This window comes from Mercenaria mercenaria, chromosome 13 (genome assembly GCF_021730395.1).
Source record: "Mercenaria mercenaria strain notata chromosome 13, MADL_Memer_1, whole genome shotgun sequence".
In the NCBI taxonomy this organism is placed as follows: domain Eukaryota; kingdom Metazoa; phylum Mollusca; class Bivalvia; order Venerida; family Veneridae; genus Mercenaria; species Mercenaria mercenaria.
In genome coordinates this window covers 77,053,467-77,072,766 of record NC_069373.1, presented here as the reverse complement: position 1 = coordinate 77,072,766, position 19,300 = coordinate 77,053,467, and the positions used below count along the sequence as shown (strand labels likewise).

At 36.0% G+C, this 19,300-nt stretch overlaps 1 protein-coding gene across 1 annotated transcript; it reads right to left on the bottom strand.

Moving 5' to 3' along the window:
* Positions 1–5,545: 5,545 nt before the first annotated feature.
* Positions 5,546–16,789, bottom strand: LOC123528442 (uncharacterized). Its single transcript, XM_045308151.2, has 2 exons — positions 16,065–16,789; positions 5,546–15,515 (listed from the first exon to the last, which is right to left on the bottom strand). Exons 1-2 carry the CDS (start codon positions 16,461–16,463, stop codon positions 14,961–14,963), a joined length of 954 nt encoding a protein of 317 aa, XP_045164086.1. The 5' UTR covers positions 16,464–16,789; the 3' UTR covers positions 5,546–14,960.
* Between the last annotated feature and the right edge of the window lie 2,511 nt (positions 16,790–19,300).

Here is a 19,300-nt window from a genome sequence, read left to right as displayed (position 1 = left end):
GTGGTGAGGTGGTTTACTGCTTAATTTTATTAATTTTCATGAACAGTATAGCTATGATGTTTTTCTATATGGCTACTGTAAAAAGAAGGAATGGAAAGCTAACAGGGAACAAGAGTGCCAGAATGTCACAATATATGCCTGTCACAGCAAATTTCTTTACTCTAGCAGCTGTATTTGCAAAATTAATGGAATTTTAGTTTTGTGGTTGTTTAGTAATCATTGTAAGTCTTTTGTTTTTCTAAGTCCACAAAAAACTCCTTACCAGGTAGAGATATCTTAAAATACACCTAAAATTGGAAAGTAACATCCATGTTGTACCACAGAAAAGTGGTCTTGTTTTTTCCCTATGGTCAATTATAAAAATGTTACAACATAAGTTATTTATAGTAACAACTAAGGGAAGTTAATCTTTAAAATTTTTTTTAAAAAATTGTAAGTCCACATAAAAGTCTTTACTAGGTAGAGATTGGTCAAAATACACCTCAAAATTGGATGTAGCATGCATGTTGTACTACAGAAAAGTGGTCTCGATTTTTCCCTACGACTAGTAATGAAAAAGTTACAATAAAAGCAATTTAAAGTAACAACAAAGGGAAGTAATTCTAAAGAAGGGAACTGCGCATGACACTTCGTCTCCTATTGGTGTATAATTGTGCCAAGTTACATCAAAATCCCTCCATGCATGAAAAAGAAATGCTTCGGACAAAGTCATTTTTGTATCTGACCTTTGGCCTCTAAGTGTGACCTTGACCTTAGACCTAGGGACCTGGATCTTGCGCATGACACTCTGTCTCGTGGTGGTGAACATTTGTGCCAAGTTATATCAAAATCCCTCTATGCATGAAGAAGAAGTGCTCCGGACAAGGTTTTCATTCTTGTATCCTTTGACCTCTAAGTGTGACCTTGACCTTAGAACTAGGGACCTGGTTCTTGTGCATGACACTCCACCTTGTGGTGGTGAACATTTGTGCCAAGAAATATCAAAATCTCTCCATGCATGAAAAAGATATGCTCCGGATAAATTTTTTAAAGAAAATATGATAAAAGGGGAATAACTCAAAAAACAGGCAAGGTAGAGTTATTGTTCTTGCACACTGCACTTCCTCGCAATGTGTTCTATCAGTGTATGAAGTTTGAAGAAAATCCCTCCAGTACTTTTGGAGTTATGCTCCGGACAAAATGTTTTAAGAAAAAATGATAAAGGGGAATAACTCAAAAAATAGGCAAGGTAGAGTTACTGTTCTTGCACACTGCACTTCCTCCCAATGTGTTCTATCAATGTATGAAGTTTGAAGAAAATCCCTCCAATACTTTTGGAGTTATGCTCCGGACAAATTTTTTTAAGAAAATATGATAAAGGGGAATAACTCAAACAAGAGGACCATGATGGTCCTGAATCGCTCACCTCTTCCCACATGATCCAGTTTTGAGTATGACGTCGTTTTTTCTATTATTTGACATAGTGACCTAGTTTTTGAGCTCATGTGACCAAGTTTTGAACTTGACCTAGATATTATCAAGATAAAAATTCTGACCAATTTTCATGAAGATCCATTGACAAATATGGTCTCTAGAGAGGTCACAAGGTTTTTCTATTATTTCACCTATTGACCTAGTTTTTTAAGGCACGTGTCCCAGTTTCAAACTTGACCTAGATATCATCAAGGTGAACATTCTGACCAATTTTCATGAAGATCCATTCAAGGGTATGGCCTCTAGAGAGGTCACAAGGTTTTTCTATTTCAAGACCTACTGACCTAGTTTTTGATCGCAGTTGACCCAGTTTCAAACTTGACCTAGATATCATCAAGATAAACATTCAGACCAACTTTCATACAGATCCCATGAAAAATATTGCCTCTAGAGAGGTCACAACGTTTTTTCATTATTTGACCTACTGACCTACTTTTTGATGGCACGTGACCCACTTTCAAACTTGATCTAGATATCATCAAGATGAACATTCTAACAAATTTTTATGAAGATCAATTCACAAGTATGGCCTCTAGAGAGGTCACAAGGTTTTTCTATTTTTAGGCCTACTGACCTAGTTTTTGATGCACATGACCCTGTTTCGAACTTGACCTAGATATCATCAAGATGAACATTCAGACCAACTTTCATGAAGATCCATTGAAAAATATGGCCTTTTAGAGAGGTCACAAGGTTTTTCTATTATTTGACCTACTGACCTAGTTTTTGAGGGCACATGACCCACTTTCGAACTTGACCTAGATATCATCAAGATGTACATTTAGACCAACTTTCATACAGATCCCATGGAAAATATGGCCTCTAGAGAGGTCACAAGGTTTTTCTATTTTTAGACCTACTGACCTAGTTTTTAACCGCACGTGACCCAGTTTCGAACTTGATCTAGATATCATCAAGATGAACATTCAGACAAACTTTCATACAGATCCCATGAAAAATATGGCCTTTGGAGAGGTCACAAGGTTTTTCTATTATTTGACCTACTGACCTAGTTTTTGACGGCACGTGACCCAGTTTCGAACTTGACCTAGATATCATCAAGGTGAACATTCTGACTAATTTTCATGAAGATCTTGTAAAATATATGGCCTCTAGAAAGGTCACAAGGTTTTTCTATTTTTAGACTTACTGACCTAGTTTTTGACTGCACGTGACCCAGTTTCGAACTTGATCTAGATATCATCAAGGTGAACATTCTGACCAATTTTCATGAAGATCTTGTGAAATATATGGCCTCTAGAGAGGTCACAAGGTTTTTCTATTTTTAGACCTACTGACCTAGTTTTTAACCGCACGTGACCCAGTTTCGAACTTGATCTAGATATCATCAAGATGAACATTCAGACAAACTTTCATACAGATCCCATGAAAAATATGGCCTTTGGAGAGGTCACAAGGTTTTTCTATTATTTGACCTACTGACCTAGTTTTTGACGGCACGTGACCCAGTTTCGAACTTGACCTAGATATCATCAAGATGTACATTCAGACCAACTTTCATACAGATCCCATGGAAAATATGGCCTCTAGAGAGGTCACAAGGTTTTTCTATTTTTAGACCTACTGACCTAGTTTTTAACCGCACGTGACCCAGTTTCGAACTTGATCTAGATATCATCAAGATGAACATTCAGACAAACTTTCATACAGATCCCATGAAAAATATGGCCTTTGGAGAGGTCACAAGGTTTTTCTATTATTTGACCTACTGACCTAGTTTTTGACGGCACGTGACCCAGTTTTGAACTTGACCTAGATATCATCAAGGTGAACATTCTGACTAATTTTCATGAAGATCTTGTAAAATATATGGCCTCTAGAAAGGTCACAAGGTTTTTCTATTTTTAGACTTACTGACCTAGTTTTTGACTGCACGTGACCCAGTTTCGAACTTGATCTAGATATCATCAAGGTGAACATTCTGACCAATTTTCATGAAGATCTTGTGAAATATATGGCCTCTAGAGAGGTCACAAGGTTTTTCTATTTTTAGACCTCCTGACCTAGTTTTTGAAGGCACATGACCCAGTTTCGAACTTGACCTAGATATCATCAAGGTGAACATTCTGACCAATTTTCATGAAGATTTTATGAAATATATGGCCTCTAGAGAGGTCACAAGGTTTTTCTATTTTTAGACCTACTGACCTAGTTTTTGACCGCACGTGACCCAGTTTCGAACTTGACCTAGATATCATCAAGGTGAACATTCTGACCAATTTTCATGAAGATCCATTGAAAATTATGGCCTCTAGAGAGGTCACAAGGTTTTTCTATTTTTAGACCTACTGACCTAGTTTTGGACGGCAGGTGACCCAGTTTCGAACTTGACCTAGATATCATCAAGGTGAACATTCTGACCAACTTTCATAAAGATCCCATAAAAAATGTGACCTCTAGAGTGGTCACAAGCAAAAGTTTACGGACGGACGGACGCACGCACGGACGGACGGACGGACGACGGACGACGGACACCGCGCGATCACAAAAGCTCACCTTGTCACTTTGTGACAGGTGAGCTAAAAATAGGCAAGGTAGAGTTATTGTTCTTGCACACTGCACTTCCTCCCAATGTGTTCTATCAGTGTATGAAGCTTGAAGAAAATCCCTCCAGTACTTTTGGAGTTATGCTCCGGACAAAGATAGTTGCGGACGGACGGAGAGCATTTCTAATATCCCCTTCGCCTTTGGCGGGGGGATAAATTATAGAAATAAACAAAGGGCCATAACTTACTAAAAAATTGTTGAACCAGTCTAAATTTCAGGGGGACACAACTAGGGTACCAATACATCATTCTGACAAAGCTTGGTCAAAATCCCCCCAGTAGTTTCTGAGGAGATGCGATAACGAGAAATTGTTAACGGACGGAAGGACGGACGGACGGAAGAACGACGGACCACGGACGCAGAGTGATTTGAATAGCCCACCATCTGATGATGGTGGGCTAATAATGGAGCTAGCACAAATTTGAGCTACTTGACCTTTGACCTCTAAGTGTGACTTTGACCTTGGACTAGTGATCCGAGTCATATGCTCTACAAGTCATCTTGATAAGGATAACAATTGATGCTAGTTTAATGAAATTTTTCCAAGCAGTTTAGAAGACATGGACCAGACACAGAGTTAGAACAGACACAAATTGTTGAATTTCGGGAATGAACAAGAGCTGTCTCCATAGGATGACACATGCCCCCGATGGCACTTTGAATGAATAGTTATGGCCGATGTTAGAGTTTAGGACCTTTGACCTATGGACCTGGGTCTTGCGCGCGACACGTCGTCTTACTGTGGTGCACATTCATGCCCAATAATTTTAAAATCCATGCATGAATGACAAAGATATGGACCGAACACACCCATCAATGCACTATCATGAAATATGACCGTTAACGTCTAAGTGTGACCTTGACCTTTGAGCTACGGACATGGGTCTTACGCATGACATGTCGTCTTACTGTGGTACACATTCATGCCAAGTTATTTGAAAATCCATCCATGGATGACAAAGATATGGACCAGACACGAATGCACTATCATGAAAAATGACCTTTAACGTCTAAGTGTGACCTTGACCTTTCAGCTACGGACCTGGGTCTTGCACGCCACACGTCGTCTTACTGTGGTACACATTCATGCCAAGTTTTTTGAAAATCCATCCATGGATGACAAAGATATGGACCGGACATGAATGCACTATCATGAAAAATGACCTTTAACGTCTAAGTATGACCTTGACCTTTCAGCTACGGACCTGGGTCTTGCGCGCGACACGTCGTCTTACTGTGGTACACATTCATGCCAAGTTATTTGAAAATCCATCCATCGATGACAAAGATATGGAACGGACACGAAAATTGCGGACAGACTGACAGACCGACAGACGATTCAAAAACTATATGCCTCCCTTCGGGGGCATAAAAAACTCTTTCACATAGTAGAACATAACCCTTTGTTTATAAAGACTTGAAGACTTTACAAATATTTACAAATACTGCAATCACTTGATGGTGCATAGTAATTTAATAATCATACTAAAAGCAAACAACATAATTTACGACAAAGATTTTATTTTTCACACATATATAATGTATCCCATCTCGAAAAATTTAATATGATCTTTACAACAAATATTAGTTCTATGCAGTGAAGTATGAAACATAAACAAAACAAGAGCTGTCGGAGGACAGCAACGCTCGACTATTCAACAGCCTTGTCAATTGAATGAATACAAAAGTTGAAAAAGGGGCATAATTTTGTAAAAATGGGAAAAAGGGTTATGGAACCTTCACAGTGCTTATCAGCTCATAAAGTGAACAAGTGCGTGAAGTTTCAATCCTTTCCCATAAGTGGATACTGAAATACCAGCTTACATACAAAAACTTAACCAAAAACTGCTAAGTCGAAAAAGGGGCATAATTTTGAAAAAATTGCAAAGCAGAGTTATGGGACCTACACAGTGCATGTCAGATCATGACAGTGAACAAGTGTGTGAAGTTTCAATCCATTCCCATTAGTGTGTACTGAGATACCAGCTTACATACAAAACCTTAACCAAGAATTTCTAAGTTGAAAAGGGGGCATAATTTCTTAAAAAAGCAAAAAAGAGTTATGGAACCTGTGCAATTTAGGTCAGTTTATCACAGTGAATAAGTGTGTGAAGTTTCAATCCATTCCCACAAGTGGTTACTGAGATACCAGCTTACATACAAAACCTTAACCAAGAATTTCTAAGTCGAAAAGGGGACATAATTTTGTAAAAAAGCAAAATAGAGTTATGGAACCTGTGCAATGTAGGTCAGTTTATCACAGTGAATAAGTGTGTGAAGTTTCAATCCGTTCCCATAAGTGGTTACTAACATACCAGCTTACATACAAAACCTTAACCAAGAATTTCTAAGTCGAAAAAGGGGCATAATTTTGTAAAAAAGCAAAATAGAGTTATGGAACCTGTGCAATGTAGGTCAGTTTATCACAGTGAATAAGTGTGTGAAGTTTCAATCCATTCCCACAAGTGGTTACTGAGATACCAGCTTACATACAAAACCTTAACCAAATCGGGACGCGGACACGGACGCCGACGCATGGGTGAGTCCAATAGCTCTACTATTCTTTGAATAGTCGAGCTAAAAATGAAACAGAAACAAACACAGAAGCAGAGTCTCCTGAAAAGGATTCCAGTGAATTCCTAGCTAATTCAAACTTTTTTTGTAATGTCAAAAGTATTCCAAACAAATTTAAACGTGTATGAAAAAAGAAGCATTTCTGTTTTTGTAATGGATCAAACAGTGAAGCCATGTCAGTGCACTATTAATATACACCTCGTCTGATATTTTTTACTGTGAAATTAATTTCTACAGTCCAACCAGTCAAGATGGTGACACAATGCGACTGTATGGCATTATGAAATAAAAAGAAAAATGTCACTTCAGGAAGTTTGCCGACTTTCTACAGACTGCTGATAAGGAAAATTTAACAGTATATAATTATTTCACTCTAATGTAAACATGTGGAATTTAAAAGAACACAAACTTGATTATCCATATCTTTAAACATTAATTACAAAGTTGATAACATAGTAATAAAAATGAATAGATAACTTCTGAAAGCTGTGCTTCAACAATCAACAATGTAAATTTTTTTGTGGTGAAAGCTATGCTTCATAATTATAAAGTATTTTGGCAATACTATTTAGAAATTATTTTTTAATATCATTAGTAAATCTAGCTGATAAGAAGAACAATAAAACTATTGTTTCACACAGAGATGAAAAAGTCATTGATAGAAAAATTAAATCTATACTTATATCTAAGATACCAGTTATAATAGAAACAAAACAGAATCCCTTAAATTTCATTTTTTTTTCTGAAAACAGAGAACAATCCAAAACATGCATTCTAGTATTTCAGTACTATACAATATTAAATCAATATATATTCATTTTATGATTAACTAGATGTTTGCCCATAGGACACTGGTGCCCCTAATCCCTGATACTGTGTGCATATTTCTAACTAAATACTCAACTCTAAGTGTTCCCCCCACCCCAATTTTTTATGGAAGTTAAGAGGGGTGCTCAAAAATGTACTATTTTTGTACAATCCCATTCTGGCATATTCTATGCAAAAACAGAACAGAAAGAATAATATGTACAACTAATGATATTGGTACAAATGTACATGTACACATCAAATATATTCCTGATAAGGCAAGTGTAATAAAGGCAAAAAATATTCATAAGAAACCATATCTCTATGAACCAATTTCTTACTGTTAATATGTCTTCTCTGTATTAAAATATCATGAATTATTCTAAAATCATATTACTAGTTATTTCCATTGAGCTAAGCTCAGTCACAAGGTACATGATAAGACATGGCATGACTTGTTGGTGGAGCCAAAAACACACTGATCTGTGCAAAAATCTTCAAGAGCATGTTTTGTACAGTATAAACCAGTTATGATGTAATATCCAAAACAATAATGATGTCATATAGTTGGGAGTGTTTATAGCTCCAAATATGTCAAATCATACAGATAAATCTACAAGCAAACTGCTATATGCATGTTGATAATTTGACACTTTATTAAGATCAAATCCCTAAAATAAAGATAGTGGCCAAAATTCAAGATGGCACATACCTTACTTCTCCATTTTGTTTAAAATTAGAATAAATTTAATATAAGGAGAAATGCATCATGTGAAAATGTCAAGTGAAAACTGTGTAATATCTTTTCATTGATTTTATCTGTAGACAGTAGTGTAGAAGTTTTGAGAAAAACTACTGGTATGCCAGATTGGCTAAACCAGGCGGGTTGCCTGAAATCCCCTTCAAGCAAAACCATGCATACCTTACTCTTCTATCATGATTATGTTATATACACTGGTTCGCTCTCATGAATTAACTTTGCTGCATAAATTTACTACTCTTTTATGTTAAATGCATAATAAATGTCAAAAGAGGTATTATACACACTCATAAAGCATTTTTTCCCTTTGTCACCAGTTAGAATTGTAGCGGCATGCTTTTTTAATTAGAGCATTTACCATGTAAATATTATAAATTGCTTCACCACAAAGTTGTCCTAGTGTCATTTGTGAAACCTAAATTGTTTATAACCATGAAATTGTTACAAGGAATATGCAAATGACACTATCCTTATGTTACAGAGTGAAGAACACATGCTTTGATGCAGGTCTTATTTGCTTAATGTAAAATTAGAACCAGGCAGGATAAAAGTGGTCAAAATATGAAAATGTAACCATGTTGCTGTAAAAGAAAAAAACAAGAGCACCGCCTGTAGATGCCATCGCTCGTCTGTAAGTGCTGGACAATATGCAAGAAAAGAGTTATTGTTCTTGGTCTTTTTACTCATCTTAATTGATGAGAAGTTTCGAAGCTATAGAAAGTATTCAAGAAAAGTGAACTTAAACAAAAAACAAGAGCTGTCCGTAAGACAGCAAAGCTCGACTATTCGAAATATTGTCACAGGAGGAAATTATTACCCAAAATGTTAAATATCAAAAGAGTTTTAAGTTCGAAACGGGACATAATTTGACCAAAATGCATATCAGAGTTATGGGACTTGATGCTATCAACTAGTTTAATAACCCCGAAGAAACATGTTAAGTTTCAATTCCATATCTGCATTAGTTTTGGAGATAGTAACTTGCATGTAAAACTTTAACCAGAATTTTCTAAGTCCAAAAGGGGGCATAATTTGCTCAAAATACATGTTAAGAGTTATGGAACTTGACCCAGTGAGGTTGGTAACTGACCTAGAAAAAGAATAAATAAGTTTCAAAGCTATATGCCTTTTAGTAATAGCTGTATGTACTTGCACGCAAAACTTTAACCAGGACTTTCTAAGTCCAAAAGGGGGCATAATTTGACCAAAATACACGTCAGAGTTATGGGACTTGATTCTATCAACTAGTTTTATAACCCTGAAGACACATGTGAAGTTTCAATTTAATATCTGCATTAGTTTTGGAGATAGTAACTTGCATGTAAAACTTTAACCAGGATTTTCTAAGTCCAAAAGGGGGCATAATTTGCTCAAAATACATGTCAGAGTTATGGAACTTGGCCCAGTGAGGTAGGTAATTGATCTAGAAAAAGAAAAAATAAGTTTCAAATCAATATGCCTTTTAGTAATAGCTGTATGTACTTGCACGCAAAACTTTAACCAGAATTTTCTTAGTCCAAAAGGGGGCATAATTTGGCCAAAATACATGTCAGAGTAATGGGACTTGACCCAGTGAGGTAGGTAATTGATCTAAAAAAAGAAAAAAATAAGTTTCAAATCTATATGCCTTTTAGTAATAGCTGTATGTACTTGCACGCAAAACTTTAACCAAAGTTTTCTAAGTACAAAAGGGGGCATAATTTGGCCAAAATGAAGGTCAGAGTTATGGGACTTGGTGCAATGAACTAGTTTTATAACCCCAAATACACATGTAAACTTTCAATTCAATATCTGCATTAGTTTTGGAGATAGTAACTTGCATGTAAAACTTTAACCAGAATTTTCTAAGTCCAAAAGGGGGTATAATTTGCTCAAAATACATGTTAGAGTTATGGAACTTGACCCAGTGAGGTTGGTAATTGACCTAGAAAAAGAATAAATAAGTTTCAAAGCTATATGCCTTTAAATGATAGCTGTATGTACTTGCATGCAAAAACTTAACCAAGGTGTGACGCCGACGCCAGGGTGAGTAGAATAGCTAGACTATTCTTCGAATAGTCGAGCTAACAACCAAGAAATACTTAAACAAAAAACAACCAAGAAATAATGATTTTCTATGTTAAAAATGCCCATAATTCTGACAAAATGCACAAGAGAGAGAGTTATGGTTCTTGACCTACTTACTAATCTTATGATAATAAACAAGTGTACAAAGTTTCAAACCTATAGCTCATACAGACTTCAAGAGAACAGTATAGCTCTTTTAGTTTTTCAGGAAAATGTGGACCTAAACAAAATTTTAACCGATGCTGATGATCAAGTGACAACAATACCTCATAGATTTTTTTCAAAAATCAGTCGAGCAAAAACCTTTTAATCTGATATTGTAAAGACAAACAATACATAACAAAAAGGATGATCTTTTGGAAGCACAGCTAGAATGCAAAGGAATTATAAATTAAACAGACTCAGTAAGAGTTGATTAAGTACATGTATGTTCCTGAAAGGTAATGAAATGTGAAATCTTGAATTTTTGTGGCCATTTTAAATATAGGCAACCAAAATTTTCATTTTTAAATTTAACAAAAACATAATATTATAAAAGTCCATTTTCTTACTATTATCAACATGAAATGTCACTTCGATGATTGGTTTAATAAAGTCATAAATGTTTTGCGACACTTGACCTCCACTTGAATTTCAGCAATCATATTGGTCCTAATCAAACATTTTATATGAAGCATCAAACTTTCATCATATGAAGTGGTTTGCTTGTAGAGTTATCTAAATATTTTTTGCTTTAACTCTGTAACTAATGACCAGATTTATATTTCAACAAATAACCTGCAAGTTATTGTTGTAAAAATAAAACAATTCTATTGGTTGAGGATTAATTATCTCAACTGCGCATGCAGAATATATGATCTGATACCTCAAGGATGTAAATGTATATACAATATTATACACTTACTGAATGGCTTGCCTATCAACAATTATAACTTTTGTCCAACCCAACCAAGTGATTTTTTGATATCATACACACAGGGAAATTTGCTGTATTAATGTATCCTGAATGAAGCAATTTTCCATGTGTGTACAATACCTAAGTCACCTGGGTTGGCCACTCTGCCAAGGTCCATATATAAAAAGTCTTATTACATGACATTAGAAATTAATTTCGAAGTTTTTGCTCTCTAAATTTGTAACAAAAGTCCAGCAACCCTATGCTGAGCTATCAACTGGTCAATAGCACAGACTATCAACTTGCCATTTGTTGTGAAGAATAATGTAATAATATATTATACACAATCTATAGAATATATTATATTATCATGCAAAAAGTCTGGGTTTGAATTTGCATGTCTGTAAAATCTTCATTGTAAATATCTATGAATATCTAACATCTTATTTTTATAATAACATTCTTAAATTGGAAAGAAAATAGTAAAAAGGAAGTAAAGTTCCGTAATTTGATGAAATACGACAACAACAAAACTAGAATGTGTCTGTAGGACACAGGGTGTGCCCCCCACTGGTACATTTGTCACAAATAAGGGTGAATCATTCAAATGTTTGCAGTCTTAATGGGGTATAGCCTCAAAAAAAAAAAAATATGAAATGGATTCATTATTCTACACCATATACTTTCTGAGCTTTGCGCATCACAAACAAAACTTCCGCTATTTTGGCTATTTCAAGGGCCATAACTCTGTAATAAAGATTCATGCAAGGTTTCATCAATTTATATCAAATACTTTTTGAGCTAGGCGTGTCACAAGGTAAAAATGTGCTTTTTTGACTATTTCAGGGGCCATTACTCTGGAAATAGGGGGCGGACCCAGATGAAAAATAGGTGGTGCGCAAGTTCATATCATGATTAAGACTCAAGCAAGGTTTCATGAATCTATAACAAATACTTTTTGAGCTAGGCGTGTCACAAGGTGAAAATGTGCATTTTTGACTATTTCAGGGGCCATAACTCTAAAAATAGGGGCAGAGCCAGATGAAAAATAGGAGGTGCGCAAGTTCACACCATGGTAAAGACTCATGCAAGGTTTCATCAATTTATATCAAATACTTTTTGAGCTAGGCATGTCACGAACTTTGGACAGACGCACGCACGGACAAGAGCTAATCTATATGCCCCCACCGCTCATGGGTGGGGGAGGGGGGGGGGGGGCACAAAAAGGAAGAAAATTTACTTTGGTACATATGACAGGTTTATGTCTTTGCCAAGATTTTTTTTAATATCCATCATCATCTATGCAGTTTTTTAAAGCCTGGACAATACATATAACCTTTAATCTTTGACATCTGAGTGTGGCCTTGACCTTTGAACTACAGCTTCTGCCCATCACAATGTATCAATTTGGGGAATACTTCTGCTAAGTAATATCAAAATCCCTTGATAAATGGCGATTACTGTTAACCTCAAGTGTGACCTTGACCTTGAGGTTTGGGCCTAGGTTTTCCATGTAGCAGATTGCAAGTGGTCAACATAATGCATTAAGCAATTTGAAAATTGACCCTTGCCTAAGGAAGTTACAGAGCAGACAAACATTTGGACAGACTGACAGACAGATTCAAGCAATTCTACAGTTCCCATTTTGAAAATTGACTAATCAAAATCTGTCTGATAAAACCTTCAACAGTTTAATTTATCCCTGTTTGCAGCCAAAATAAGTTGAAACATTGAAACAAAATAAACAAGAGCTGTTTGTGTTTGTAAAACACATATGCCCCTATGATGGCTTGTCCTATTTTCAGTCACATGATCACTTTGACCTTGACCTTTGACCTACTAACGCCACAAACAATAGGGGTCATCAACTTCATAAGCCCACTCATGCTACTAAGTTTGAAGATTCTTGGTCAAGTAGTTCTCAAGTTATTGCATGGAAACTGCTTTCAAGGGTCAGGCCCCTGTGACCCTGACCTTTGACTTACTGACACTAAAAAGAAAAGGAGTCTTCTACTTCATTAAGCCTAATCAAGCTATGAGGTTTGAAGAATCTTGATGAAGTGATCCTCAAGTTACCGGGCAGAACAGTTTTCAAAGTTCAGGTCCATGTGACCTTGACCTTTGGCTTATTGACCCCCAAAACAATAAGGGCCATCTATTTCATATGCCAAATCACACTATCAAGTTCGGAAGTTCTTGGTCAAGTGATTTTCAAGTTTCGAGGAGAAACCGTTTTCAATTTCAGGTCCCTGTAACATTGACCTTTGACCTGTTGACCCTAAAAACAATAGGCGTCATCTACTTCAGATATTTAATCATGCTTTTAAGTTTGAAGGTTCTAGGTCAAGTGGTTCTCAAGTTATTGGGCGGACATTGTTTTCAAGGTTCCGGCCCCTGTGACCTTGACCTTTGACTTACTGACCAAAAATATTATAGGGGTCATCTACTTCATAAGCCCAATCAATCTACTAGGTTTGAAGGTTCTGGGTCAAAAACACTGCAATTGGGCGGAAACAGTTTTCAAGGTTCCAGCCCCTGTGACCCTGACCTTTGACTTACAGACCCCAAAAACAATAGGGATCATCCAATTCATAAGACTAATCAAGCTTCAACTTTGATGGTTCTGGGTCAAGTGGTTCTCAAGTTACTGGACAGAAAATGTTTTCAGAGTTCCAGCCCCTGTGACACTGACCTTTTACCTATTAACCATAAAAACTACAGGGTCAATTACTTGATGAGCCCTAATGCCCTATCATGCTACCAAGTTTGAAGGTTCTAAGTCAGGTGGTTTTCCAGTTATTGGATGGAAACCATTTTCAAGTTTCAGGCCCCTGTGACATTGACCTTTGACCTACTGACCCCAAAAGCTATAATTTTTGTCTACTTTATAAGCCCAATAATGCTACCAAGTTTGAAGGTTCTGGGTGAAGTGGTTCTCAAGTTATTGGGCATTAAGTGTTCATGGACTGCGGACTGACCGACACGACTGACAGGTGCAAAGCAATATACCCACTCTTGTGACCTCACTTTTTACTCAAGCCTAGCCTGGATAGAAAAGCATTCTGACCAGGTTTCCTGTATGTCAGCTAGAAAATGTTACATATAAAGTGTTAAAAATGTTTTTCTGTGATCTGACTAAACCACTTAATAATTTTTGTCCAAGATACAACCAATTATCGTCCAAGATTTCATTGATGCAAACGTTCTGACCAGGTCTCATTAAGAATGAGTCAAATTGTGACATTCTGAGTGTTATCAATTTGATGATGATGCACAATGATGAACACAGAGCAATCACAATAGCCAATTTCGACCTCAAAATTTCATCACAATACATCGATGTACTAAATCACTATAATTTGTTGTGCCATTTTTCATTTTTTAAGACATTTGTTTTATATTGATTTCTTGACATCAAGAATTATTCTCGATCCATAAAGAATTATATTCTGATAAAAAAGATATTTCTTTCTATCAAAACATGTATTTTCTGTCTTAAAACAATAGAATGGCCCCAATACAGTCAAGCTTTTGCAGGTTTGACAAACTTTGTGTCACCTCCATGTTTGTATAATTTAAACAAGATATGTATGAACCTGCACCTTTGTATTCCCCTGTATAAACACTCCCACCCACTCTTTACAAAAAAAATGTCAAATGACTTAAGCATTATTTTGGTGTTGCTAAAATGTTTTCATTAAACGTTTCATTTTCAGCTTTATTCTTTTATAAGCATGCAATGCCCATGGGGGTGTTTATTCAGGGGGTAATGGCAGCTGTATCCTCCAACAGTCTGCTAGAAAATATTTCCTACATTCAATAGTTGACTGGACTTAGTCCTAGTGGGAACAAGTAGTTCCGTCTAAGTTCATCTGTACTGATTTTATTGTAACTCACATTGTCCCTTTGGTTTGTATGAAAATGAGCTTTGTGAAAATGTGCAGTTGTGCTGAGAACTTCAGCTTCTTCATCTTTGAAACCAGCGATGAAATTTGTGGAAAAGTTTTCATGGTGCATACTCAAATTTGTCATTGCCCAATGCATTTTAATGTCTGAGACAAGACGCTTCTGTGTTCTTGGAGTGCGCGTCTTTTTCATCATACGCCTTGCCGTATTTAACACTTTGATGAACTTTACACCATCAGGGGATTTGCTTGGTGTAACCAGGGTGATATGAAACCCTGTTCCCTTGTTCCGGATCATAAGAAGGAACATTTGAAACAATCGCTCCTCATCTATCCTCGGGGTGACAACATATACTGTGGCCCCGCATCCCAGCCAATCATCGATCAAGCTTTTCCACATCTTCATAATAAAGTCATGCATCATTATTCCGCCACCCTCAGGTATCATATCTATCAAGTCTTGTACCTGGATAAGTTATTGAAAACAGTAAGTTACCTAGTAATTTCATGCATCATAAATGAAATTTCATATATTTAAATATAAATGCAAGCTTCTAATTAATCATTTATGAAGATATCTAGATTTTAGAATCTATTTTATGCACATGTCTGCCATTCTTTACCAGTATCCAACTGCTAATTCATTAACAATATATATAACTACAGTTGAAATTCAATATCTCGAACACGCTAATATCTTAAAATTCTGACTAGATCTCGAAGACAATTTCAAGTCCCCCGTCCCAAAAACAAGTGTACAAAATATCATATCATGCTGATTTCATGTCAAATTTTTGTTATCTCAAAGTAATAAGCTTGATCCCTAGGAATTAGCGATACCGTGTTTCAACTGTATTTTAATTTCTACACTCTAACGGATCATTAACAAATAGTTAAACCTTTTCTTTTCTAAACATAGGAATTATGTGCAGATAATGAAATAAAAACAAAGTAAACATTAACACAAATGAAACCGAGTATAAAATGAGAATAATAATAGTCTACAACATTATACCTCTTCAACATTTTTGTCGAGCTGCAAGAATCTGGTGACTGATGTGTCCGATGCATCTGCAAGTTCCTCCACCTCATCATTTCCTGTCTCTAGAACATTTGGAAATTCATCTGTCATCCATAACAGATGTTCTTTCCCACACACTTTCAAAGTTCCCGACCTCTTGTTAAGTTTTAGCGTCACTTTCGGTCCAACACTGATCTTTATGATCTCTTCCTTTTCTCTAAATGTATCATTTGGATACATCACTTTGAAAATGTTCATCCACCATGGCACAATATCTCGGTATGAAGACACTATCACAACCTCATTTCCTTTGTCAAAGAAATCTATATCAAAGGGGGTGGGGGTACTCCATACCCGGGCCAGCATTTCAAGCCTCTCTTTTTTCGACGGCATTTTTTAACACAAGAAATAGTTTAGTCACGAGAAATCATTATGTCTCTTTAAGGCAGTTTATTTATTGTTTGTACTTTGACACTTCCGTAATCACGTAATTCGTTTGTCAACAAACACCGTTTTGACACTGATAAATGTCGATTAATCCAAACTACTGGAACCAAATCTCCGTCTTTTAATTATATATTTTACTTATTACATAGTGGAGACAAAATTCTGCACATTAAAATGCACATGTAGTTGAGAAATAGAAAATAAATCTCATTTTATTACACCTGTAATAATTTTACCTGGGCGCAGCCATTACTAAGCGCTGATTGAACTGTCACAATATTTCGCAACCAATCAAATCGCGCCTATTCCCATTCTTTTGATCTCGCGGTCTGGGGTTCGAGCCCCAGTTCAGTCGTTACATTTTTTTTTCATTAGAGATAGATAATTTGGATATAAATTTGCTTTTCCTAAATTTGAATATCATATTTTCAAAAATGAAACAGCAATACATACCATATAAAATCCATACAGTAGGCATTCGGCGCATTGTTTGGTAATAATGATGATATACAGTATATTATAAAAAACAACAACAAAAAAACACATTTATAGACAGTCCTGGACTATGATAAAATCTAGCAAATCGCTGCATGGTTCATTCTTTTATGACATTTTTTTTTTTACTGAAACCTCATACTTAAAACTGTGGAACTCTTTAGGAGGAAACAAATATCTTCAATAAGGATATGTTAAATAATTGGATATATTTATGGGTAAACGTTTATGTGTATGCATAAATCTTAGTTTTAAAAAACATTGAGATTTCGTCATTCAATTCAAACCGTTTCTTTCTCCAGAGATTTATTTCGTTGGAAATGTCATAGAAAGTATCCTCTGTTTACTGTACCTCACAATGAAAATGTTTGAGCAGCAACTTTTCATGTTGAAAATTCTGATAATTTGGTACTGAACATATAGTTTTTTTTTTTTTTTTTTTTTTTTTTTTTTTTTTTTTTTTTCATGGAAATACTGTAAGTTCAAACAACGTACTGCATTGATAATAAAAAATGCCGGGTTTTCCAATAAAATTGCACCAAAGTATTTGTTTAATAAAAACTGAATTTACAAAAGCTCCTACCTGCATTTATTGCAGCAACACCGACTAACTGCTCCAATCATTGTGCCTGCTGTGGTCCCTCTAACAACTGATGACTGAATGACACATTGCAACAATAATATTAAAACGTTGTACACACTGGCCATAGCTTTATCAGATCAAGTGGTTCCAACGTTGTTTGAGCGGTGAATTTTACGCAGAACAGATGGAGAAATATCGCCAAGTGTATAAATTTCCGGTCTTGTTAGTATGATTTAAAGTAATGTCTACCCATTGAATGAAAACGATGGGTGCACTTGGAGCGCAAATGTCTCCGTGTCCATTTAGCTGACATTTGTGTCGTTCATTTAAACACTTCTGTACAGTCCGGTGGGGGAAGGAAAATTTGTCAGTTTTTGACAATATCGCATCATATATAGTGCTTGTCGGGAACAAGTAATTATCAAAACACTTCTTATCTAAAGGGCTACCTCTTAACACAAGGCATTTGTATTTTCATAGAACTATTCGGGTTTGTTTCAGTAAAATCGGCCGAAAACCTAACACAACGCAGTTTCGAGTGGGTCGCTACGCAACGCAATCAAGTAGATACCGCTCTGTATTTTACTTGCCGGACCTTATCTCTCATATGGAATGTCGACCATGATCTACGTTAACATCATATTTACCATTAATGGACACTTAATTTCATGTGAATGCACTTCTGGTTGTTTTTCCTTCTAAAATCAAGTTCTCCGTTCAACTAGCATTGAGTATGGCATTATCTGGAACATTTTCATGTACCCACAAGAGAGATAGTAAAGAAAAAAACTATGCTATGAAAGAACGAATGAGTTTTTCATTTTCCTTGGAATGATTCTTCTCGTTGATGTCAGATTATAAAACTATTTTACTGATCGTAGGTGCAGATGGAAATATCCTGCTTGGGGGTAACTGTTTAGGTGGTAATTATGCTAATTACCTGGGTACCGGTTATTGCAATCCGTGATTAATTCCTTTTTTGTATGCCGTACTCTTCAGAAAACCAAAAGGAATAAAAAAAAATAAAACGAATGTGTTCTCTATAGGTTAAAGGTCAGTAATTCAAATCCTTTTTTGTTTCATATAAAAAACGACAACTTCAGGTCGTCTTTACGTATCTTTAGAGAACATCACTTTTTCCTACACCTATTTTTCATGAAAGTTCTATCATAAATTAACGAAGAAATGAAAATGAAATAGGGGGTCATGTAGTTCCTAGTGAAATGCCAGTCAGTTGTGGTCTGCTACCCTAAAAATGCCGCATATTTGCTCTCGTCCGCGCAATAAACACCTACTTCCGGTTTCGATCTGCAAAACTTGCCATGTGGGGTGTATGAACATGAAAACCGTCTCATTTCATGCAGAATGTATTCCAGTAGTGAAAAATGGTGATTAAAGCACTCGTTCTACACGACTTTGCGCAAAAAATGGGAAAACTAGGATCTATTTATTATGGACTTCTTTCGACTACACCACGGAAGCACATTTTTCGACCGAATTACTGACGTATTCCTATAGGTACTACTTTACTAAAGTAGCATATTTCCATTCACGTCGGGTGTAAGATGAGTTTTTCCAGCACTAGTCGACGAAAACATTGGAACATTCTGTACAGATTTTGTTTTTAAGCATACTCAGTCAGTTATCTATCACATCACATAAACCCGGTAAAAAGTGAGTTTTTACCTACTAGTATATACTGCCT

Bases quoted from the DNA above. Each gene is read 5' to 3' on its own strand.
- LOC123528442 (XM_045308151.2), bottom strand. From the start codon at position 16,463: ATGCCGTCGAAAAAAGAGAGGCTTGAAATGCTGGCCCGGGTATGGAGT. The intron at 15,516-16,064 runs GTATAATGTTGT...TAACTTATCCAG, and splicing joins TCGACAAAAATGTTGAAGAG to GTACAAGACTTGATAGATAT.